The sequence below is a fragment of the Leucoraja erinacea genome, chromosome 18, assembly GCF_028641065.1.
Source record: "Leucoraja erinacea ecotype New England chromosome 18, Leri_hhj_1, whole genome shotgun sequence".
Lineage (NCBI taxonomy): Eukaryota > Metazoa > Chordata > Chondrichthyes > Rajiformes > Rajidae > Leucoraja > Leucoraja erinaceus.
This window is the reverse complement of record NC_073394.1, coordinates 30,965,387-30,990,994: the sequence shown is the minus strand read 5'-3', so window position 1 is coordinate 30,990,994 and position 25,608 is coordinate 30,965,387. Positions and strand designations below refer to the sequence as shown.

General features: G+C 43.0%; 1 protein-coding gene across 3 annotated transcripts in view; it reads left to right on the top strand.

Annotated features, from left to right (window-relative positions):
• Window positions 1-9,908, top strand: part of creb3l1 (cAMP responsive element binding protein 3-like 1) — a 134,200-nt gene extending 124,292 nt beyond the window's left edge. For 2 of the 3 annotated variants that reach the window (XM_055649726.1, XM_055649727.1), the window contains exon 11: window positions 3,797-5,222. In XM_055649726.1, coding sequence (XP_055505701.1) covers window positions 3,797-4,089 — 293 coding nt within the window. In that variant the 3' untranslated portion in view covers window positions 4,090-5,222. Of the gene's footprint in view, window positions 1-3,796; window positions 5,223-7,821 lie in introns of those variants that run through there. The other variant, XM_055649728.1, reaches the window with a different exon arrangement.
• The last annotated feature ends 15,700 nt before the right edge of the window (window positions 9,909-25,608 follow it).

The window sequence follows — 25,608 nt, the reverse complement described above, 5'->3', positions numbered from 1 at the left end:
CCGTGTGTGGAACATCAGTCTAAAGTAAAGACATTGTGCTGGAGTAACTCAGCAGGTCAGGCAGCATTTCTGGAGAAGATGGATATGCGATGTTTTGGGTTGGGACCATTCCTCAGACTGATTGTTCAAGGGAGGGGGATGGGGGGCTGGGGTGGAAGAAGAAGCTGGAAGAGAGGAGGGGCAGGACAAAACCTGGCAGGTAATAGATAAGATAAGATAAGATACATTTATTGTCATTTGGACCCCTTGAGGTCCAAACGAAATGCCGTTTCTGCAGCCATACATACAAACACATAGACCCAAGACACAACATAATTTACATAAACATCCATCACATCGCTGTGATGGAAGGCCAAATAAACTTATCTCTCCACTGCACTCTCCCCCCCCGATGTCAGAGTCAAAGTCAAAGCCCCCGGCTGGCGATGGCAATTCTCCTGCGGCCATTTAAGCCACGCCGGGTGGTGCGAGGTCTTGGTGTTAGAGCCCCCGGTGTGCGCTCGCAGAGTCCCGCGGCCATTCCAAGCCGCGCGGGGCAGTGGTGTCAGGCCCCGCTTCTGGAGCTCTTCGACCCCACAACTCGGGCGGGGGAAGTCGCCGTTGCGAGAGCCCTGAGAAGCGGTCTCCCTCCAGGGAGCCGCGGGCTCCCGGTGCCGCCGTCCACAGACCTGTCGTTGGAGCCTCCGACTCTCCGGTAGCAGCAGCAGCAGCAGCAGCAGCGCTCCTCCACCGCTCCACCCGTTCCGGACTCGGCCAGCCCCGCGACGGCGACAGTGAGTTGTAGCACCAGAGTCCCTGGCTTCTTCCTGTTGGAGGCCGCTCCTCGTTGCGGCCCCAACGACAACGGAAACCCGACGAGAAAAGATCGGGTCTCCAGTGCAGGGAGAGATTTAAAAAGTTTCCCCCCCCCCTCCCACCCCCCCCCCCACCCCCCACACACACACCCCCAACAAAAAATAACAAAAACTACATTAAAAACAGACACAGAAAAAATAAAACGCGGACAGACTGCAGAGGCCCGCTGCTGGCCAGCCGCGCCGCCCACCGGGTCTGCCGCGCGCCCCGGGCCCGTAATAGGTTGCTGCAGATGAGGGGGGATATTGATAGGCAGATGGTGCACAAAGCAAGAGATGAAAAGACAATAGGATTGAAAGAGATGCAAATTGTGAAGCTAGAGGAAGGAATGGAAGTGGAAGGGGAGGGGCGAAATAGGTCAAACTTCCAGGCGTCCAGGTGGGGCATAGGGGAAGGGGATGTTTAGAGGGGGGGGGTGATTTTAGAGAGGGGGGAGGGGGAGGGGTGGTCCATGTGGTTAACCCAAATTATAGATTTCAATGTTGTTGAGTTGTTAGCTACCTGACTGGCATATGAGGTGTTGTTCTTCCAGTTAGTCTGTGGCCTCACTCTGACAATGCGGGAGGTCCAGGACAGAAAGGTCAGTATGGGAATGGAAAGTTAAGTTAAAATGGCAAGCAACCAGGAGCTCCTGTCGGCCTTGGCGAACCGAGCACTTGTTCGATGAAATGGTCACCGAGTCTGCGCTTGGTCTCACCGATTTACAGGAGGCCACAACGGGAACACTGCATCCAGTGGATGAGGGTTGAGGAGGTGCATGCCAACCTCTGTCTCACCTGGAAAGACTTTTGGGGTCCCTGGATGGAGGTGAGGGAGGAAGTATCGGGACAAGTGTTAGATCTCATGCGGGGTTGCTACCTGGGGAAGGGGTGGTTAGGTTGGGAAGGGATGAATGAGCAAAGCAGTTGCGGCGGGCAGTCTCGGCAGAAGGAGGAAAAGGGTGACACTGGGAAAATGTGATGGTGGGTTGGTGACAAAAATGTGCTAGTTTTAAGTTTTACTCTTGTAAATATCGCTGCAGAAACGTGCCTGGATCTGGTTGCTCAAATAATGTCCAAGGTTTTGCTTCAGGATTTGGCAAACCCATAGTTAAGGGTTTTGGGTTTCTCATTCCGTCAGAATATACTCTAACTCCAACTGAGCTGCATTTAGACTCCAATCAATTTCAAATAACTAAATTGCCCAGTTTTGAACCTCCAATTATTAAGGATGTTAAATAGTCTGCACGTTTCGCCAGCAGCGGCAAAAATGTTTCTGTAATTCCCTTAATTGTCCCAAAAATCATTGGTACACTGGGATGTAATGGTGTTGTCCTGGTAACGGCACAAGGTCTCTTGCTCCTTCCGAATATATTTTCGTATTCATAATGAAAAATCTGGAAATATTCATCAGGTCCGACTGGAAAACAGACAATGTTTCAGACAAGGGTTTTCATTGCATGGCTTAGGCCATCCTTGAGCTGCTTTCCTTCATATACCTCAGACCTCCAATGCTTCAGTATTTTCCTGTATATTATATAGTCACACGCCAAGTCTTCAGCTTGCAATCGTTTTATTTCCTTGGGAACTTGTTGTGCATGAACTAGCTGCCTTGTTGCACTAATTGCCTTTTAGATATAACAGTAAAGTCCTTTTCCAGCCTCAGCCATCAACAGAGCCAATATGAATTGTCGACATGATTTTAGTAAGGCATTTGATAAAAACCCCATGGTAGGCTGCCTCAGAAGATTAACATGCACAGGGCAGAAGGCAGGCATGGGTTATTGATTTGGGACGATCAGCCATGATCACAATGAATGGCGATGCTGGCTCGAAGGGCCGAATGGCCTCCTCCTGCACCTATTTTCTATGATTAGCAATGACTTGGTCGTATGGCTCAGAACTGGTTTACTGATTGAAGACAGAGTTTTGTGGAAAGACAATGCTCAGCTTGGAGGTCAGTGACCAGTGCAGCTCCGAAAGGATCTGTGCGGCGCCCTCTGCTGGTCGTAACGTATATAAAGGATGTAGGCGGGCTGGTTAGAAAGTTAGTGGGCAAAGATCTTGCTAATGGATTTATAGTGTGGGAAAATGTGCAATTGCCATTTTGGCAGGAAAAGAAAGCAAACCAAGCGGTGAGGGGGTCAAAAAGAAGTGCAGATGCTGGTTTACAAAAAAAAAACTGCTGGAGTAACTCAGCGAGTCAGGCAGCATTTCTGGAGAACATGGAAAGGTGATGTTTTGAGGTCAGGAGATGAGAGCAGGGCTAAGGCTGACAAGTTGACAAGTGGCAGGTGGATATAGGTGAGGGGGGGGGGAGGTGGTGGATAGGTAGATGGTTAGACAAAGGCCCCTTCTCTTTCTCTCACTGCCCTTTCTGTCCAGGGACTCTCCTTGAGGTGAGGAACACCTTTCTGATTCGGCACTAACAATGCTGAGGTACAGTGAATGCATCACTAACTGGCTGAAAGTGATAGTTTGAAGACAGAATGTGTGACATTCCAAGTAAAATTTGCTCTGCAGTGTTCATAGCCATTTAACATCAAGCTGTAGCATTTTTGATTGTTGCTTGTAGACCATTAATGGGCTGTTTTCTCCCCATTGATGGTTCTCCATTAGGACCTATTATTGGAAGAGGAGTAGGTTATTCAATCCATTGAGTTTGTCAATCATTCATATCTGATTTGTAGCCAAGTTCTACTCATTGAACCCAAATCCCAAAATCCTTGGCAACCTAAGCTACCAAAATCTATTGAGTCCCACAGCATATCCACTGGTTCGTGATATGTCGTTCCACTTTTAATCTAAATCCCTTCATACTGACCATCTCAGTTGATGTCCTTTTGTAGTCAAGGTAGAACATCTAGCCTTTGCAGTCTGGCTGAACTATCTCTTGGGAGCTGTCTAAATATACAACACGGGATCACTCAGCCTGCTAATTAATCACTTATTCATTTTCCTAGTTCGTTCCAGGAGCCTGCTGTTTTATGACGAGGGGTCGTCCCTGGAAGATCATTATTCCACTCTCTTCCCAGCAGAGGGCAGGGAACCGCCACCTAGGGATACAAGAGAGAAGAGGTCACACGACAGGTCAAATGATTACATCGCCTGGTCACAAGAGGCATCCAAATACCTAAGCAATGCCCAAATGGAGGTGATCAACTCCAATAAGACTGACCGCAGGAAGTTTGTCCAAGAGAAAGCACATCATGAGAGGTGGGCATCAGCGACTGTAATCACAGTAAAATCTTTGTAACTGGACCACTTCTTTAACTAGCCCTTTGGTAGAGAGATAGTTCTATTTTGCAAGCCTTAATTGTTCAATATTTCTGCGTATGTGTGTATTTGCATGTTTGCATGTGTGTACACGTGTGCGCACACGTGGACAATGTGTGAATGTTTCCCATTGTGTCCCTGTATGAATGTTTGTGTATGAATTGCTATTCTTAAACAACTTTCAACACTGTACTTATATTCATATGCTCCTTACTGTCTTTGCCATGTAACTTGCTACGTACTCCACACTCTTCATTATCTTCAATGCTTTGATGTTCTTTACTCTATGCTTTGGTATTAATACTGAATTATCCATTACCCTAATTCTGTTCCTCACTGTTTAATGCACCGGTTTTCATTCTGCACTGATTAACATCTGTTTCACCTTTCTCATACTTTCTCACCAATCTTAATCCAAATCTGACCAAAAGCACTGAATCTACAGCAATTTTCATTCTTTTCTGCTCTTGAAATAAGATCGTAAAAACGTGGCTATTTCTTCTCACCATCTCCTTAACATCACCTTGTTCCTTGCTCCACATGCAGTTTTCCTCAATTTGCTCTCCCTGATGCTCACTATTCATAATTTGTTTGCAGCTGAAAATACCAAGTTCCTGACTGTTCTAACTAAACTCATTGTTTGCCCTGTGTTCATCAGCACACTGTAAATGGCTGCGGTTTGCGGTTTTGGATTATGTACAGGATGCTTCACTCATGTCTGCATCATGTGACCCTCACTTCCATGAGTAAAATGGCACAAAGCTTGAGAGGCAGATGTGCATGTGAGAAGGTGAACTGTGTGAATGGAAATTTAAAAATCACATTATGCAAATACTAAAGAAGCATCCTATTTTTATACACGTGCTGTGGGTATTATCAACAAATAAAAATAACCACTGAGGTGGCTTGGATAAATTGGGCATTGCGATAGGGGTGATGTGTGGGGACATTACTGTTTCCAACAATAGTATGTTAATATTTCCACTTTGCCGAATTAGAAGTTTTGTAATACAAAGTAACTGCCATGCGAGATAATGGAGAGTGTGGTCAAAAATATCCAGCTAACATGTTATAGCAGCTATTTAGAAATAAAATGCTTCCCATTGCATTCAACGGATTGTGTGGAGCTGCTGTAATTATTTCTTTGCTGAATTGTAACAAACTCCCCACAAACAGATTGAAACTGAGGGTGTGGTGGAAGGTATGCACTACGGACAGACTACAATGATCAGCAGTTCTGCCAAGTGCAATCTTGCATGCTTCTGGAGCACTGTGTTATCATATCCTATCCTACTACCCCATATTTCCAATGGGATAGAGTCGTACAGCAGGGAAACAAGCCCTTTGGACCAACTTGCCCATGCCGACCAAGGTGTCCCATCTGTCCACGCCTGTCCCATATTCCTCTAAACCTTTCCAATCCATGCACCTGACCAAATGTCCTTTAAATAGTACCTGCCTCAACTACCCCTTCCAGCAGCTTGTTCCATATATCCACCTATGTGGAAGAAGCTACTCCTCAGATCCCTATTAAATCTTTCTACTCTCACCTTAAACCGCCATCCTATGGTCGGTTTAAGTGGTTCTCTATTCCACTACTCTGGGTAAAAGACTGGGCATCTACCCTATCTATTTTCCTCATGATCTTATACACCTCCATAAGATCACCCCTCATCCTCCTGTGCACTGAGAAATAAAGTCCTAGCCTGCTCAGCTCTCCCTAAAGCTCAGATCCTCAAATCCTGGCAATATCTTTGCAAATCTTCTCTGCACTCCTTCCAGCTAAAAAAACCGTCTTTCCTATAGTAGGATGACCAAAACTGAACACAATACTCCAAATGTGGCATCACGAATATCCAGTACAACTGAATTATAACATCCCAACTTCTATACCAAATACCCCGACTGATGAAGGCCAATGTGCCAAAAGCCTTCTAGACCTCCTTTTCTACCTTGATGCCACATTCAAAATACAATGTACTTCCCCTCAAAGACCCTTTGTGTTACAACATTCACCAGAACCCTCAATGAGTACACCAGGAGCTAATCTGCTTGGGATTCAAGCTAAAACTCATGCTTGTAATATTTATCCATGGAGGGAGAGGTTGCTCCAAACACTTATCACTATAGGGCCTAGCCACAAACATTATTGTTGTTCAGAAGAGAAAGGGCACAACGGCAACCTGGTAAGAAGGCCTTTAAGATTAAGCCTATCTGATCAAACCTTTCAGTAAAGAAAACATTTCCACTGTTCATCCTGGGAAGAAGCAATGGCTGTACTTTATTTCACATGAGCAAGGCTTGCCCTGCGATTCCCACTTCATGGGTTAGATCACCACAAATCGTAGGTGAATAATTTGTATTTTTTCCCCTCAGTAGAAGTTCTTTAGGATGCTACTGATTATGACGTCACGGTAAAGGAGAAGCCAAAGTCTGTTTTGCTAATCACTGGCCTCCTCCACTGGTTTGTTTAAAATACATTTGACTAAACACTGTTGGGATACGCTTTACTGACCTGACGGCTTCATTGCTATAGAAAAAAAGACTCGCATTTATATGTTACTAGACCAAGTGCAGACCCGTTGGGTCTGCTCCCCCAATGGTGTGATTCCCCCAACCCAATATTCCACCATGCACCCGTCTCCTCCAATGGAACTGAAGCCGTTCTCAAAAGTAAGATTCCAGCACTGCCCTGCCTCTTTAAAAAAAATCCCTGCCTGCTGCAGCAGTGAAAAGTTCAGTGTTCCTGTCTTGCAACATTGTTTCGAAGTGTGTTGGAAGCTGAGGAAGGAGCAGCCGTCAACGAATCGAAAGGCAGGAAGGGATCCGTACTGCAGGCGGACTGATTTGAGTTTTATATATATATATAGATTATTCACGGATACAATTTGTCTGAAAGAGCTTTTGTGCCCATTGAAGTTGCTGTTGTAATGTAGAAAATCTAAACCCCAGGTAATTGACCTGAAACATTAACTGTTTCTCTCTCCAAAGGTACTGCCTGACCTACCGAGGATTTATAGTGTTTGTTTTTATTTCAGATATCCAGAATCTGCCGTACTTTGCTTTTATACATCTGTTGTGTAATGTGCATTAACTCAACAGAAAAACAACTCCCTGCTCCACAGAAAGAGACATCTACCAAAAAAATACTTCCTGCACCCACCATCCACTTCCCACCACGTCACACACAACTGTTCTTGCACTTTGCAGCCAATCCTTGTTCCACCATGGCTATTCTGGTGTGGTGCAAATTCCAGGTCTTTTCTTGGAAATGGTGGAGGTGAATGAGGGAGACACCTGCTCTTGCACTTTCTGTATCAACTATTCTTAGCTGTTCTTGCTAGAAGGTCTCAGCTAGCCGTTCCAAGAGGGGATGAGTGACATCACAAAGTGTCCCAGTTTATTGTCATGTGGACCGAGGGACAGTGAAAAGCTTTTGTTGCGTGCTAACCAGTCAGCAGAAAGACAGTACATGATTAAAATTGATCTATTTACAATATATAGATACATGATAAGGGAATAACGTTTAGTACAAGGTAAAACCAGCAAGATAAAGTCTCAGGGAACTTGACTGCAGAAGAATTATTTTAGTGAGATGACAGGCAATAAGCGACTCTAACATTGAAAACTGTGCAGCATTTACTAATGAGCTGTTCTTGTCCCGAGCCAGTAGATTTTAGTAATTTTTTTTTCAATTTTTTTTGTTTTGCAGGGAAATTGGATCCAGTAGTGCAGCAGACTATTTGTAATTAACAGCTGTGAGCTACATTAGAGCAAGCCTCGGATCAACTCCTGACTGACAGCTTGTGTCGGCAGGCTATCCAGAGCAGACCCGAGTCCGTCCCAGTGTTTCTGCCCGTCCCTGCACACATCAGATACCAACCTGCTAACGCACTGCGCACACTGTGTTGGACTTACTGTGTTGGACCATTTGGCCGTACTGTAGGCAGCGAGGCCAGTTGGGAGAGTGGGAGGGAAAAAAACAGAAAATGTTTTAACTGACTAAAAGAAAAGATCATTTTCATAAGTTTAAAAAAAAAAAGAACATTCCTTCGCTGTAACTTTTGATACTGTTTCTTATATCCAAATTCTAGAAACACTGCAGTAGAAATTGGTTTTGGGTGTTAGCATCATGCAATTAGCTCCTTGCTTTCTGTCCCATTGAAGTTTGGTCCCGTTGAGTGGAATGGAAGTGTATTTGGGTGGACAGAAAAAGGGCAGATAATTGCACTGATTTACCATGAATCTATATTCCCCATGCCTATCTTCGGACCCTTATGCTCTCACCTCCTTGCTAAAATGGCTTCACTTTCAATAGGAATTCTACAGTAGTGCCTTTCATCTAGTGGAGAGTGCATTGGAGTAGCATTCTTCACTGGATCCCCTGAGCTAAAGCAAGGACTTTTCCCCAATGCTGCCAAAGAGGGTACATATGTCACATATCTGCCAAATCATAGTGCCAGAACGGTCAGCAGCTGCAAGGCGATTCTCTAGCGTGGAACCCCTAGTAAATCAGAGGCTGGTGCTATTCTGCAATCATGGGACCCTTTTTGGTTTATCGTGCCTCGACTAGGTCTTTGACGGAGTTATTGAATCAGCCCCAAATTCAATAGTACTCCTTCCCCGGTCCTTCTTGTAAACCTGTGCAGAACGAAAATATTTCTAACCCAGGGTGGAAAAGTAGGAATGTTAACTCACTTACAGAGTTATCCCGATGTCAGGATTGTTACGGGGAGTAATTTGTAATAATCTTAATTAAACTGAGTGCCAATGAGAGGAGAGGGCATGGAGGGGATAACTTGAGGTTGTCATCGGGTTAATTGATGCTTCTTCTGGTTGTTACCTTTGATGAAATTCTATTTTAATCATGTGCTTTTTGCAAGGTTTTTTTTTCTGCTTTCCTATGAGCAGAACAGGTCAGGAATTCATAGGAGACAATTTTACCCCAACCAGTTCTTCCAAAACCAAAGGGATGAAGGGTGCAACACTGGTTCCACACACTCTTTATCTTCATTCTGCACACGAGGCACAAGAGTAAGACGTGAAACCAGTGTCCAGCCCATTAACACGGGACTCACACTCAGCAAGTCATGGAACTTATCGCCACTGAGTTTTTCTGTTGTTTCCTTTAGATTGTACGGAGAAAGAAAGTCCTCGTTTTCAGATTTTACAAATACTTATATTTATTCTTAACGTTATGATTTCATGGTCGCATATCCCTATACCTCTTTCTATCTCCTCTAGCGTCCCAATTTTTGGTTCACAGGGAAACCTAAAGGTCAGGTATAGCCAACCACTTTCAACCAAAGAGGTACCCAAAAAGGTGCTCAGCAGACAATTTCCCTTCAAACTTCACCGAGCCATGGCTGCTACCTGGGTTTAATCATTTGAGGTCTCTCAACAGTGACTGTGATAACCCATAGTTGCAGTGTGGGGAAGATGATGTGCAATTTGTCACTGTTAAAGTTTTGGGTTCCAACCAAATCTTGTATGCTGCAGACTGACGTTCCTAATGGGCCGTTTCTGGGCCTAGCGACTTCTGACTGGCCTATAGATTTTATACCTCACATGGCCTCCTGTATATTGACTAATATTTCAACACTATGAATCACGAGACATGACCTGCACCCTGATGAAATTACTCTAGGTGTGCTTGTGGTTCCTCTTGATCGAGAGGGAAGGTAAATTGGTGGCCATTGTGAGAAATAATTGAGGATTTTGTATGCAGAAAAATAAATGTTATTATATCTTGATATTTAAAGAAAAATAATAAAATTAAGGGATACTTTGTGCAAGTAACTTTTGAATGTTAATCTCCATGATTATTAGTTTGAAAAAGTCTGCAATTAATTCACGAGTAAAATGTCACATGTCTGGTCTTTTTCTTACGTATGGCGTGCGCAGCCTAAAGTTGTAATTATAGTCCCAACTTGTTCTATTTGTCTGTGCACGTCGGGTTGATTGCATTAGTCGAAACAGCGTGGACCACGTGAAGGTTGCAATCTCCCACCCCACATGTCTGATTCTTACTTGCTGAGTGAATTCAGTTAATTGATCTGAAAATTCCTGATGGTTTTACTTTGATGTGATACAGTTGATTTCATAGCTCTGCTAATAGAAAATACAACAAGACAAACAAAATTACCTTTACCTTACAGTGCATGCAATTGAGGCCATCTGCAAATCACTGTACGGAGATCCAGTGACCTAAATTCTTCCCATTTTATGGATATGCAGTAGACCATTCCCTTCTAATTACTTATCATTGTACAGAATTCCAATAACTTCGCTTGCACTCTGCAGAATTCCTTAAAGTTTTCCGGAATTACACATTAACTTTTAACCTTTCAATTCAGTAAATACATTTCACCTGGCTGTTAGAGCCAGCAGCTTGTTATGAAAATCAGGTCACTGTTGTGCAGAAATATCGTTTTTTCTGTTCTGTTTAGATCGAATGGGCCAATGGTATAAAGATTAGAATCTGTCTGTTTTTGTGTGTGACTGTTCTAAGCAGAATGGATTTGGGATTTATTATTTAACAATCAAATATAACAGAATGATTAAATACAGAGTCGCTCCACGAACTCAACTAACATGGAAGGAACATTTCAGAAATGAAGAAAAGTTATCAGTGTGAAATGGTTAACCATGTCTTCTCTCAGCAGCTGCTGGTTGATCTGCTGAGCAGCTCGAGAATTTTATGACTGGCATAATTCCAGCTGCTGCATTCTTTTTCATCGAGCCTTGGAGTCGCACACTAATCACACTGGGTATTACAGCGCATACAGTGCCGGAGACCCAGGTTCAAACCCAACTTCGGGTGCTATCTGTACAGAGTTAGTACATTCTCCCGTGACCATGTGGTTTTTTGCCGAAATCTTCGGTTTCCTCCCACACTCCGAAGACATACAGGTTTGTAGATTAATTGGCTTGGTATAAGTGTAAATTGTAAACTTCTGTGCTGTATCTCTAAACAAAACTAAACACACAGTGTGGGAGGAAATTCATATATTTACAAGGAGATTGTTAAACCACACTGACAGCACCGGTGGTTAGAATTGAACCCACGTGTTGCAAGAGACAGGTTCAAGGATCTGACTAGTAGAATAGAAAAAAGGCACTCTCGTCTGTTTAGTTGTAAACCAGTTTGATTGGCAAGAGAGGACAAAAACAATACTTGTCTTGGTATGCGCAGGGTCCAGTTTTACAACAGCACACCTCTCTCTATCTCTCTGTCCATCGGTGAACCCCTCTCATACATGAACTTGAACTAACTTCTGGCTTACTGGTGCCTGCCTTTATACAGGTAAGAAGTAACCGCCGGTATGTCCTGGCCAATAGCGCTGCTCCCAAATTCAAACTATAACCAATGAGAGGAGACTGCATCCCAGCAAGCCCCCTCCCCTTGGGACCAAAGCGCTATCAGCCGCAGACTGGCACGTAAAGCAATGCACAGCGCTACAGACTTGGCACACAAATCAGTACACACAACGCTACAGACTTGACGTGTAAAGGGAACACACACAGCATGCCGGTTTGGTGCGCAAAGGTTTAAACAGAGCGCTGTTGGCTTAACGCATGGAAATTTAAATAAAGAGCTGTCGGCTGCAGCGCTATGGGCACAGCGCAATGGGTCACAGACTGTTCGGGAAAATTCTCGTATAACACCACGTCACCAGAACTATGAGACAGCAGCTCCACAGCTGCATTGCGCCACCTTGCTTTCTTTCCCTGTAGGTTTTTGCACAGGATCACCACTGTTAAACGCAAACGGTTTGAAAATCCTTTATCTCTGTGCTATTTTTCTGCGCTAACCCATATGTTTGATTTCTCTTTATATTTAAAACTTCTTCTGGCATCTGTCTTGAAGGTGCTGAACAACTATGTTTCCACAGGACTCATTGGTAATAATTGCCATCACTCATTACTGTGTGAAGAAACGCATCTCTGGCTTGAATGACGGACCATATCTTGAGACTGACCGCTGGTTCTTGACAATTCTGTCAATGGAAACATCAATGACGCCTATGAAGCTCTGTGCGGACCTTCAAAACCAAAGTCTTGGCAGGACAATCAATATTAAAATTGCAAGATTAACCCCAGTGTTTATTGCTTCTCAAGAAGACAGTTTCCTGATTTTCGATGGGCTGCTGCAAGGTATTGTGTTACTATCAGAGGGAGAAGAGTAACCGTGCACTGGTAATTTAGGATTAGCTCATAGGATCACAATTATAGATAAACTCATTTTTATTCATCTCCACCCTTTGCACATTCCACATGGTCACGTTGTTCCAATCAAGGTGTTATCAAACTAAATCCGCAAAATGGGATATTAAGAAAGCAAATAACAACATGCTCAGTAAATGTTGTCACGACATTCGTCAGTCACGACAGATAGCACAATAGGACGACAGATAGCACAATGGGCTAAGAGTTCGGCTGGCGACCGGAAGGTAGCCGGTTCAAATCCCGCTTGGAGTGCATACTGTCGTTGTGTCCTTGGGCAAGACACTTCACCCACCTTTGCCTGTAATGGAATGTTACGGCGGCAGGCGCGGGCACACCGCGACGCCCTGTGTCTCCCTTTCAAGGGAGATGCTAAAAATGCATTTCGTTGTCTCTGTACTGTACACTGACAATGACAATAAATTGAATCATTTCATTTCATTTCATTCATTTCATTTCATTTCATTTCATTTCAAATGTTGTAATAATAATAGTAGCCTAAAATGATGCAATTGGATTCCACATAGAAATCTCCACCCAAAACAACATTGTCATGTGACCAGACTATTTGCTTTTAATTATGGTATATGAGGGATAAATAATGGTAGGACATCAGGAATAACCAATCTCCTTTTCTCAAAATTATGCCGTGGACATGTTGAAAGAGTCAAGAGCACTGTCACCAATGCCAACAATGTCACTGTTATCCTTAGCTATTTCAGTCCCATTTGTGCACTGCTTGTGTTCCTTTGCTGGAGCTGTTACCGTGCCTTATACACATTACCAGCTCATTCTACAATTCTTTTAACTATCTAGCTCCATTCCACATCATTTTACTTTGATAAGTTTGTAAATTTCAGATGTTTGCGTTTACTTTTGAGTGCAAGGCATAGGTGTAACTTGGTTACAATTTGATCTCTGAGACTGAGCCCCTGAACCACTTCTGTATTTGTTCCAAATTGAGTTCGGTATCTCAATAAATGCAAGGAATCATGGGGTTTGTCAAAGGTCATACGGGATTTAAAAAAAGCGAACGCAGCACTGTATAAACTGTGTATAAATTGTTAACTATTCTACCAAGGAATTAATCTAGAATTCTGTCAACTCAGTAGCTTCCTTTCTTGTTCTGCTGTTCACACACTAGATACACACTCCCAGTTCAGTTCATAATCTGCATTTATGAGATATTCAATAAGTTAAATAATTTATTATTTTCATTTAATCCTCAATGTGTTTGCTACTGGAATAAGAAAATATTACTTGTATTTGAAACATTTTCTTATCTTTATTCATAATTTATGTGTAAAAATAGATTTAATCTGAGACAGACAGTGACTGTACCAGTGTGATGTGGGCTGATGCTTTACCTACAGGCGGTGTGAATGTACCGTTAAGGTGAAGATTCATCTCTGAGGAAAACTGAGTATAGTGTTGGCCCTGTGAAGGAGCTGCCAATCCGATAGGAGACATTTAACTGTGAAATGCCTGCCCTTTAGTATTGGATAGATTGAGTGGAGGGTCTGTGCTGTTCCAAGTTTACGGTGGATGCGGTGCGTTTCCCCCAGCCACCTCGCCCAGTGCACGTTGACCAGCACAGTTCGCCAGCCCTTGTTAGCCGAGGCGCTTTGTGCAGGTGATACCCGAAGCTCAAAGGTTTTGTGGAGGTTCTGTATTAGGATCGGGCACGCAGCGAGCTTGCGAGAGGGCTGTCAGATCAGATCAGCCCAGGTTGCCGAGTGGCCGAGGGGTGGATTTTAATGGGTCGTTATTAAACTGTTCCGTCTGTGCGGCATCGCCAGCTCTCTCTCTCTCCCCCTCCCCCAGATCCCCCACACCAACTGTCGACAAAGTCTGACAGAAAATGCTCCCTCTCATATTACGGGTTGGCTCCGCGTTTGCCCCCACCGCGGTGCCTCCTTCATAGAGAGCGAGAACAGGTCCCGTCAGCTGGGGACCTGCGACCCACTCCTGAATGAAGCCTCTAGTTTGGCTGTGGTTCTAACGGCTGCAAATTCTCATAATTATCACCGCCCGGTCACCTGGACCCAGGTCACCGCCCGGTCACCTGGAGTGTGTGCCCTGACAGACTGGGACCAACCGCGGAGGTTAAAGGTACAGCATCTTTATTTAAACCAACCCACCTAGAACAGCCTGTTCGAATCCAATCTGAACTTTCCAACCTACCCCCACACAGCACATTCTCCTCATTTCCCTCAATCCAGGAAGGTTATTTAGATAGGAATGTAAGGACTGTCTCAAATTGGTTGACCACACAACTTGTAATTTGTGTAAATCAATATCGAATTTGAATGGCCATGACAGGCTAATGCCAGGGATTTGATAATTGACAGGTTCGTTCCAGGAGTTCTTGCGTTTTCAAGGCTGGTGCTGTATTGTCAATGATTTAAATAGATACAATTGTGGATTTGTGCAGCCTGTGGCCTACTGCTGACATATTTGGCAGATACGTTTATTTATAAATCTCACTGAAATAAATACGCAGGCCCGTACACACACAGTAGCTCAGCTAGCGAGAATGTTTATCCCGAATGACCCATGACCTGGGCATGCACAGTTGTAATACCGAACTCGCTTATTGGGCCATTCAGAAGTACACAGGTAGTGAAAAGAGAAACAGCAGATAGCAGAGCATGGTTCTCAGCATGTAGAAACAAAGAACTGCAGATGCTGGTTAATGCACAAAGTGCTGGAATAACTCAGCAGCTCAGACAGCATCTCTGGAGAACATGGATAGGTGACGGTACACAAAAATTCTGGAGAAACTCAGCGGGTGCAGCAGCATCTATGGAGCTACAGGTGACGTTTCGGCTGAGAACCTTCTTCAGACATTGTCAGCATGTCCGCAAAGAGGTAGGTTACAAAGTCGGGCCTGTTAACCTAGCTTGTATAAGGGCTGTTCAGAAATCTGCTAACACAAGGAAAGAAGCAGTTCATGAGTGGAAAGTATGCCTTGTCAAGCATGACACTTCAGTGGGTGATATTGCCGATAATAAAAATGGTAATGAAAAATTACAGCAGGCTCTTGATCAGCTTGGCATGTGGGCTGAGGGATGGCTAAGTGCAAGGTGTTGCATTTTCTGAGTCAAACCAGGCCAGGATGTTCACAGTGAATGGTGGGGCCATGGGGATTGTTGTAGAGTAGAGTGATCTCGGAGTGCAGGTACATAGTTCCCTGAAAGTGGTGTCACAGGTAGATAGGGCTTCTGGCACATTGGCCTTCATCAATCCGGGTACTGACGACTGAAACTAGAAAAGGTCGACACAAAGTGATGGAGTAACTCAGCGGGACAAGCAGCATCTCATGAAAAAACGAATAGGTGACATTTTGGATTGGGACCCATCTTCATGCTGAAAGTAGGGAGGGAGAGGTGAGAGGTGGGTGGGTGGGGGGGGAGAACTGGAGACAAATCGAGACCAGCAACAGATAACCTCAGGCATGGTGATGTCCTGGTAGGCCAATTGTTGGCTAGGGAAGGTGTGATCTTAAGAGGGATACATTGTGGCAAACTGCAAAACTGGTTATAAAATGATTAGGGTGAAGGAAGGGGGGGGGGGGACGACACAAGTGAGGTGGGGAGGGGAGAGCTAGTAGAAGTTACTTACAATTAGAGAACTCAACGTACATACTGCTGGGTTGTAAGTTACCCAAGCAGAATTATGAGGTGTTGTTCGTCCAATTTGCGTTAGGCCGCACTCTGACAATGGAGGCGGCCCAGGACAGAAAGGTCAGTATGGGAAAGGGAATGAAATTGTCCAGCACCTGGGAGATTCTGTAGGCCTCAGTTGACCAAGCGTACATGTTCAACAAAACGGTCGCTGAGTCTACGTTTGGGCTCGCGGATGTACAGGAGCCCACATTGGGAACACCAGATTAGAGGAGGTACATGTGAACCTCTGTCTCACCTGAGAGGACTGTCGTGGTCCCTTGATGGAGTCAAGGGAGAAGGTATGAGGATAGGCGTTGCATCTCCTGCGGTTGCTGGCTGGGAAAAGTACCTGGGTGGGAAGGGATGTGAGCTAAGCAGCTGTGGAAGAAGGCGGGAAGGGGTGGAGATAGGAAAACGTGGTTAGTGGAGGGATTATACAATACGAGATAACTTTATTTATCCCAGGAGGGAAATTGATCTGCCAACAGTCACAAAAAACACAAAATATATGAAACACAAAATTAAAGTGACGAGTGGAAAGGATTGGGGAATGTGCAAAGGTTGGGGGGGGGAGGGAAGAGGGGTGTCAGTCTCAATCTACCCCATGGTAGAAAGGGGAGGAGTTGTACAGTTTGATAGCCACCAGGAAGAAGGATCTCCTGTGGCATTCTGTCCTGCATCTTGGTGGAACCTGTCTGTTGCTGAAAGTACTCATCAAGGGTCTCGACCCGAAACGTCACCTATTCCTTCGCTCCATAGATGCTGCCTCACCCGCTGAGTTTCCCCGGCATTTTTGTCGACATCAGATCGACCAGTGTGTCATGGAGGGGGTGAGCTGTATTGTTTATTCTTGAATGAAATATATCTGAACATCCCAATTAAGAACCAAAGCTTTGATTTAATTTATAATAATAACCTCTCCCTCAATGTCAGCAAGACAAAAGAGCTAGTTATTGACTTTATGAACATGCCCCAATCAACATTAATGGTGCCAAAGTGGAAATAGTTGAGAGTTCCTTGGTGCTAATATTAGTAATGATCGGCCATGGACCAACCACATTGATGTGACAGCCAAGAAAGCACACCAACGCTTCTACTACCCAAGGAGACTGAGGAAATTGTGCATTTCTCCAGTGACTCTTAAATCTTCCACAGATGCACCATAGAAAACAAACTGCGTCACAGCTTGGTTTGGGAACGGCTCTGCCCAAGACCACAAAAAACTGCAGAGATTTATAGATGTAACCCAATCCATCACATGGACCAGATTTCACACCATTGACTACGCTGCTTGTAGCCTTCGAAAAGCAGCCAACCTAATCAAAGACGTGTCCCACCTGCATCATTCCTTCTACCCCTGCTCCCATCTGGCAAAAGGCACAGTAGCATGCAAGTGTGCACCACCACACTCAGCAACAGCTTCTTCCCCTCTGATATCAGGCTTTTGAATGGTCCTTCCATAACCTACAGTACTTTCGATTCAACTGTCTCATTGTGGACATCCTACTTTGTCTATAGAATTAACGTGCTTTAATGTTGAGAACTATATTCTGCACTGTGTATCTTCCCCTTTACTCTATCCATTGTGCTTGAGTTTGCCTAGACTGTAATACTGTTTAGTATATCTGATCTGTTTGGAATTGGATAGCATGCAAAAAAGCATTTAACGTGACATTAATGACCCCCAATCCTAAACAGTCCAATTTTCAAGAAACAATGCCTACTGAGTATACAACATAATTTAATCACAAGAAACTAATCCAAAGCGTCCAGCAAAATACAAACTGCTGCAGCACTTAGCCGCCAATCTTTCAACCAACCAATTTCAATCTCCAACATATAGAAGACAGGAACTGCAGATGATAGTTTTCAAAACAGGACACAAGGTGCAGGAATAACTCAATGGCTCTGGCAGCATCTCTGGAGATCATGAGCTGGCAACATTTTGGAAACAAGAAACATCACCTGCCCGTTCTCCAGGAATGCTGTCAGACTTGCTGAATTACTCCAGCACTTTGTGTCAATCTCCATCCATGCTCCATATTCTCCCTGCTCTTTGCCTATTGATTAACTTTTTATGATATATTGTAATAATACAAGAACTTGCATTTATATAGCACCAATTACATCACATTCAGCATGACCAAAAATGCTTTACATCAGTGAAATACCTTTGTAGTGTGGTCACTAATGGAATCGAGGAATGGTAGCAACCAATTTATGTGCAGATAGTGACTCAAAGATCAATGTGACAACCGCCAGTTGAACTGCTTTATGCCACACATCAGCCAGGACTTGACCGATAACTACATTGTTCTCGCCCTAAAAGTCGTTCATTCATCGGAAAACACAGAAATAGCACCGACAATGCAACAATGCGGACGTTTCTCAATGCAACACAGGATGGTTGGCTCATAATGTTCTTCTGTCCCTAGAGTGGGACTTAAATCCAGAACCCGCTAATTCAGAGATGGGAGAAGAACAACAGAGCTCCAGCCACACTAGCACCAGCAGTGTTTCCTAGAAGTCATGCAACAATAAAAGTATACATTATTGTATAAAAGCAAATCTTCCCAAGAGCGATATTTCACAAAGCAATTCAAAAATTCCAATTAGTTGAAAAAACAATTTTTATACCCTGTTTAAGAAGGAACTGCAGATGCTGGAAAATCGAAGGTAGACAAAAATGTTGGAGAAACTCAGTGGGTGAGGCAGCATCAATGGAGAGAAGGAAATAGGCAACGTTTCGGGTCGAAACCCTTCATTTTTATACTCTGATGATTTTCTGCTAAATTGTTAATCTGCAATTCCCAGATACACCAAAGTAAATAGCTTACACTCCACATTATCCTCGCTCTCATGTCACTTCCAGAATAATAACTACATTTTATAAGTAAGTGATATTTTTAAATCCCATTCACTTATTTTCCTGCCTAATCTCTTATTTCATCAAAAAATTGTGACAAATCTGCAGCTTGCTATTCAGGAGATGAGCCTGGGGCTGTGAAATGATGATAGAATTTCCCAATATTAATTAATAGCTTAATAATGGCATTAGTGTTCTGAAATAAAAAGGATTGGAATTCTTGTCAACATTCTACAGCATGCATCAGGGGTGGAAGATTGCAACCTTCACTTGGTCCGCCCTGTTTCGACTAATGCAATCAACTCGACGTGCACAAACGGAAGATCAAATAGAGCAAGTTGTCCAACAACTTTAGGCTGTGCACGCCACACGAAAGAAGAAGAAGACGCATGCACCACATGTGACCACAGCTTTCAACAACAGGAATCAAATGTGACCACAACAGGCACCAGTAATGCACAAATCTTTTTTTTTCTCTCTCCAGAATATCAGGAGTCTTTTGAATGTTTTTCCTCAAAGGACAGCAGGAGCAGTGTTTGAATATTTTTTAGGCTGAGATCGATAGATAGATACATGAACACGAGGTCGAAAAGTTACAACATGTAGACAGGAATGCAGATATGTGGTCACTGCCAGTTCAGAAATTGTCACATTAATAAATACCAGAGCAAGCTTGAAGGACAGAGCAACCTCCACCTGCTCTAATGAATATGTTCACACTTTTGTATAAAATACATCAGTGCATTACACCAGGCTTCCAACATCTATATTACACATTAGTGTTCTATAAAGACATCATCAGTGATTGGAATTATGGTCCTGGCAAAAGCGGTGTCCTGATGCCTTGCTTTAGTTTTGTTTAGTTTAGAGATTCAGCTCAGAAACAGGCTCTTCGGCCCATCGAGTTCACGTCGACCAGGGATCACCCCTTACACTAGCACTATCCTACACACTAGGGACAATTTATATTAATAAACTTTATTACGGACTCGAGGTCCAGACAAGGGGCAACATTACATTAAAAAAAAAAATGTAATGCATTGCATATTAAATATCATAAAGTACATATAAAATCTTAGTATATCACTTATAAAAGCATCATAAATTATATATTTTTTAAAACACAATACATAAATTAAAAATCCAGATTAAAAGAATGATCAATGTCCTACAACAAGACAACGATACCAGTGTCTCCACAGCTGGGATTCGTAGCATGTAGTGCTAACCCTTATGTTTGACAAGGCCACAATAAGTACATTTTTAGTCATTTATCCTGCAAATGAATTTATACATGTGATGTCTTAGGATAGCTTCTAAAGTACTGACTCCTGCAGCCACAAGCATATTACTGGCACTAGACCATCTAGGTTTCTTTAGCAGTGTTCTCATGGCATCGTTATATGCCACTTTTATTCTCTGCAAACTTGTCTTTCCATAGTTCGACCACAGGTGCGCAGTGTAGAGTGGTGTGCAGTATGCTCTAAATAGCGACATCTTCACCACATCTGCACACGCACCAAATTTATGCAAGAGATAATTCGCCTGTACATACAGCAAGCATGCGTCATATTCTTCACTGACGCCAATTAATCTACAAACCTACAAGTAGTTGTGTTTGGAGTGTGGGAGGAAACCAGAGCACCTGGAGAAAACCCACACGGTCACAGGGAGAGTGTGCACTTATAGCTCATGCTATCCAAGGCCTTTACATTGATTCTGAATGTCTCTGATTATTAGACTCAATTAGAATCTAAAGAGAGAGCTGTAAGAAAAATTAGTAAGTTTAAATTTAACTGATGGTAAATTTATAGGAACGTATAATTAATTGATGCAAATCTAGATTCTCATTAATATTGATAGTAACCCAAACTATATATTTAATTATACAAAGGGTCTCGACCCGAAACGTCGCCTATTTCCTTCGCTCCATAGATGCTGCCTCACCCGCTGAGTTTCTCCAGCATTTTCATCTACCATTTATTTATACATTGTCCGATCTGCATTTTAATGAACAAAGTTGTGCTGGAGATGCCAGCCAGGTGAAGCCACATACAAAATGTACTCAGTACCTCAGTTCAATAAATTACGAAACACTCCTGGATTCAGTGACTTTTCTGGGCCTCATGATTCACCCAAACCAGACCTGTACCATACGTAACAGGAAGACCTCTTGACTGCTGCACGCAAAATCTGCAGCACCACTTCAATCAATGGATACAAAACCAAAAGCTTCCAAAATAAATGTGAAAGCAGTTAATAGTCTCCACCTCTCTTCTGTCTTGCAGTGGAATCACTCAGCTCAGTCTTCCAAGACAGGGCCAACATCACCATCTTCAGATTAGACTCACTGTTAGGCCTTCCTTTTCTTGCTAGCTTTTGACTATGTAAGGTATAGGAATATGAAATTAGACGAAGCTTTGAGGAATATAAACCAAGTAGGAAACTTGTGGCAATTGGAAGGGTTAAAGTTGGCCATGAAATGTCATTGGTTGAATTGAATTGAATTTCCTTTATTGTCATTCAGACCTTACGGTCTGAACGAAATTTTGTGCCTGCAGTCATACATACAATGATACAATAATAACCAACAATAAACACAAATTAACATCCACCACAGTGAGTCTTCCAAACACCTCCTCACTGTGGTGGAGGCAAAAATCTTAGGGCTGCAGTCTCTTCCCTCCTTCTCCCTCTTCTATACTCCTACTCTGTGAGTAGGAGTATAGAAAATCACAAGGATTTTGAAATGTACGTTAAAAACAAGAGAGTAATCAAGGATAAGGTAGAAACGAGGATACAAATGGGAATTTATATGCGGAATCAAAGTATGTGAGCAATGTACAAGTAGTTTACATCTATATTCACCAAGGAGAAGGACGTGGAGGACAGTGAGATCAGTGTGAGGAAAACTAATATACCTGGGCAGTTTGAGATGAAGGAGGCAGTGGTGTTGGGGCTCCTGAAGAGCATTAAGGTGGATAAATACACAGGGCCTGGTGGGATCCATCCAAGGTTAATGAAAGGGCAAGAGATGAGACTACAGGGGCATTAACGAAGATCTTTGTATTATCTCTAGCCACAGGTGATGTCCTGGAGGACTGAATAGTAGCCAATGTTGTTCTTATAAGAAGGAAAATAGAGATAATCTAGAGAATTATAGGCCAGTCAGTCTCACATCAGAGATAAGGCAGCAATTGGAGAGGATTCCATGGGATAGGATGTATTCCCTTTCAACAGAGGATGCAACAATTTGTGACAGTGACTTGTCCACAGCAGGTCATGTCGTGTAAACTTGATTACATTTTTGAGGAGGTGACGAATATGATCGATGAGGGTAGGGCAGTGGAAGTTGTCAACATTGATTTTAGTAAGTCATTTGATAAAGTCCTTCATGTTGGGCTGATCCAGAAGATTAAGATGCATGGAATCCACAATGAGTTGGTCTTTTGGATTCAAAACTGGCTTACTCACAGAAGATGTAGGATTGTGGTGGAAGGGTGTTGTTCTGGCTTTTTGGTCTGTGATCAGTGGAAACACACAAGGATTTTTGCTGGCATATCCGAGGATATCTAATAATTCAGCGGGTCAGACAGCATCTCTGGAGAAAAGGAATAGGTGACGTTTCAGTCAGGATATTTTTCCCCTGACTCTCAGTCTGATGAAGGACCTCGACCTAAAAAGTCACCCATTCCATCCAGAGATGTTGGCTGACCCGCTGAGTTACTTCAGCTTTTTGTGTCTATCCTACATATGGAGAAAGGGTGGTAGCATTTCAGACTGAACACCTGTTATTAGTAGGAAGGATATAAGGAGTACATTATAGGTTTATCAAATTGATTCCCGGGTCTGTCACAAAAAGAAAGATTAAGCAGAGTTGGTCTATATTTTCTTGGTTTTAGAAGAATGTAAAACAATCTCACTGAACTGTGTATGTTTACAGAAGTTGAACGAATAGATGCAGAATCCTGGAAAGGGTATCTAGAAACAGGACAGGAATGAGAAGAAATGTCTTCACTCTAAGGATAGTGAATCTTTTAAATTCTCTATTCATGGACTGAGGCATCTCAGTTACTTAGTATACTTGAGACAGAAATTAACAGTTTTTAGATCTTGAGGATGATCGATGAGGGTAGGGCAGTGGAAGTTGTCAACATTGATTTTAGTAAGTCATTTGATAAAGTCCTTCATGTTGGGCTGATCCAGAAGATTAAGACATCCTCCAACATTCTCAAGACATCCTCAAAAGTGGCACACCAGTAGAGTTTGCTGGCTTACAGCTACCCAAGTTGTAAGCTACCAAGTGGACTACGAGATGCTGTTCCTCCAGTTTGCACGTGGCTTCACCCTGACAATGGAGGAGGCCCAGGACAAAAAGTTCAGTATGGGAATCAGTAGAGGAGTTAAAATGGAAATGTTGGAGGATGTTGTGTTGGATGCGGAGACTGGTTATGTGAGGACCAGGGAGCAGAACTCTATCCATGTTCTGTTTGAGGGCAAGGGGAATGAGAGCAGAACTACAGGACATAGAAGAGACGTTGCAAGAAAGTGATATCCAGGTTGAAAACGGATGAGCCATCATCTTACTGAATGGCAGTGCAGCTCCAAGGGATCAAATAGCCTGCTTCTGCATCTACATTATACACTAGATTAAAAGCTTTGGACTTCGGACATTTTGGGAACCCTTTTACACTTTGATATACTTTTGCAATTTGTTTACCATCTCTAGACAGTGAATTTGCAATTGTTCGTAAGTTTAGGCAAGCCAGTCTGCAGTAAGGCTTTGAAGTATTGTGAAGGAATGCTGCAGGGATCATGGATGTCCATCAGAAAGCCAAGAGAGAAGACGAGGAAATGACTGGGACTTGGGTGGGTATGATTTCAGGATTGGAGACCTGTTTGGGGAGGGTTTCCAGTTCAGGCGTTTCATGAAATCCAGCCCACTCGCATCACAATATCCGCAGAGTTTTACAACAAACCTGTCTTCACCAACAAGTTGGCAGTGGAGAGAGTCAATTACTTCAGGTTCGTGGATACACATATCTCTTAAATTTGTCCAGGACCCAACACATTGATGCAATCATAAAGAAAGACCACCAACGTCTTTACTTCCTAAGAAGATTGAGGAGATTCTCTGTATGTTGACAAATACTCGCTTGAACTTCTACCGGTGTATGATGGCAAGCATACTGACCTACCGGTGTATGATGGCAAGCATACTGACGAACATGCCTTAGTTCGGCAACTTGAATGCCCAGGAACAAAGATTACAAAAGTGGTGGACACTGCCCGGTTCATCATGGGGACTGACCTCCCCATAGGAGGATCTGCATCAAAAAGACAATCAGCATCATCAAGGACCCACTCTGCCATGGCCACCCTCTTATTTTACTCCTTGCTTCAGTAAGAAGTTTTAGGAATCTAAAGAGCATGACCTGCAGGTTCCAGAAGTGCTTCTTCCCAATGGAGGTTACTGAACACCACAAGTACCAAGTAAACTTTGAACTGTCTCGATTTCACTAGAGACTTTGGCTTTAGTTTTCCTTTGCATTAAAAATGTTTTTTTTCTTATAGAACTCTTTTTGTGTGTTTGTTTTCGCATTGAGCTGTTAAGTGAGAATTTCATTGTCCGTTTCGGTACATATGAAGGTTAAATTCGCTTGACTTGATTGTCATGACAATTGTGACCTTCACGTGGAGGCTGATATATAAAAACAAAGTTAAATCTCTGCTGTTTACAGAAGAAGTCAAACCAGAACTTTATCTGATGTTTGAAAATTCAAGTTGGGTTGACTAAATTATCTAATCAAATGAGTCTTCCTATCCCCACTACTAATAAGATCACTTTCACTGGGGGGGAATGACTAACTCCCTTCAAAGTATTTTACAGCTCTATAAATAATTTAATCATCTCCGTTCTGTTCATGCTCAAATATTAATCTTTTCGTTTCCTGACAACGGAAGATTGAGCCTCTCTAACATGGCCCAGCTAATACAAATCATGATTGTTTAAATAAAAAAATGTTGTTTAAATTTCCTTTTGTAAATAGCGTATTCAAGAACAAAATATAATTAGACTTTACCAAATAATTAAATGAACCAGGTCCTCTCTTTTTGCTCTTAAAATGTTATCATGGTATACCACTTTATTTCCCATTGCAGCTCTCTAAATACTTATGAACTCACTAGTCTCTGCACATATAATGGTAATGCCAAGGACTGTGCCACTGTAGTGCCATAGCTGTGATGGGCAGACCGCATTATTCACATGCCTGAATCCAGAATTCTTATATGAAGAGCGGATTCTAGGTTTAATTATGGCAACTGTCGCCAGGAGCACAGAGGAAACTGGAAAACCTTCTTTAAAAAGAACAAAGATAGACACAAAATGCTGCAGTAACTCAGCGGGAAAGGCAGCACCTCTGGGGAGAAGGAATGTGTGATGTTTCGGGTCGAGACCCTTCTTCCTGCCAACACATTTAAAAAGAGCATCACTGCCTCATGCTAATGCAGTTTGTAGAAAAGTGATGTATTTTGTAGATTCACACAATTTCTTGAATGGTTTTGTGCTTTCTGCAGGCATGGTTCACCTGCTTGACCATTCTAAATTCTGCAGAAAACTGATCTAATGCTTGACCATACTCATTGGAAGATTCCAAAAGATGCTACAGATTTTGAAATTGTCTTTTTTTCAAATAATCTCTAAATCAGCTACTGCACGTTTTGTCACTGTGGCTTA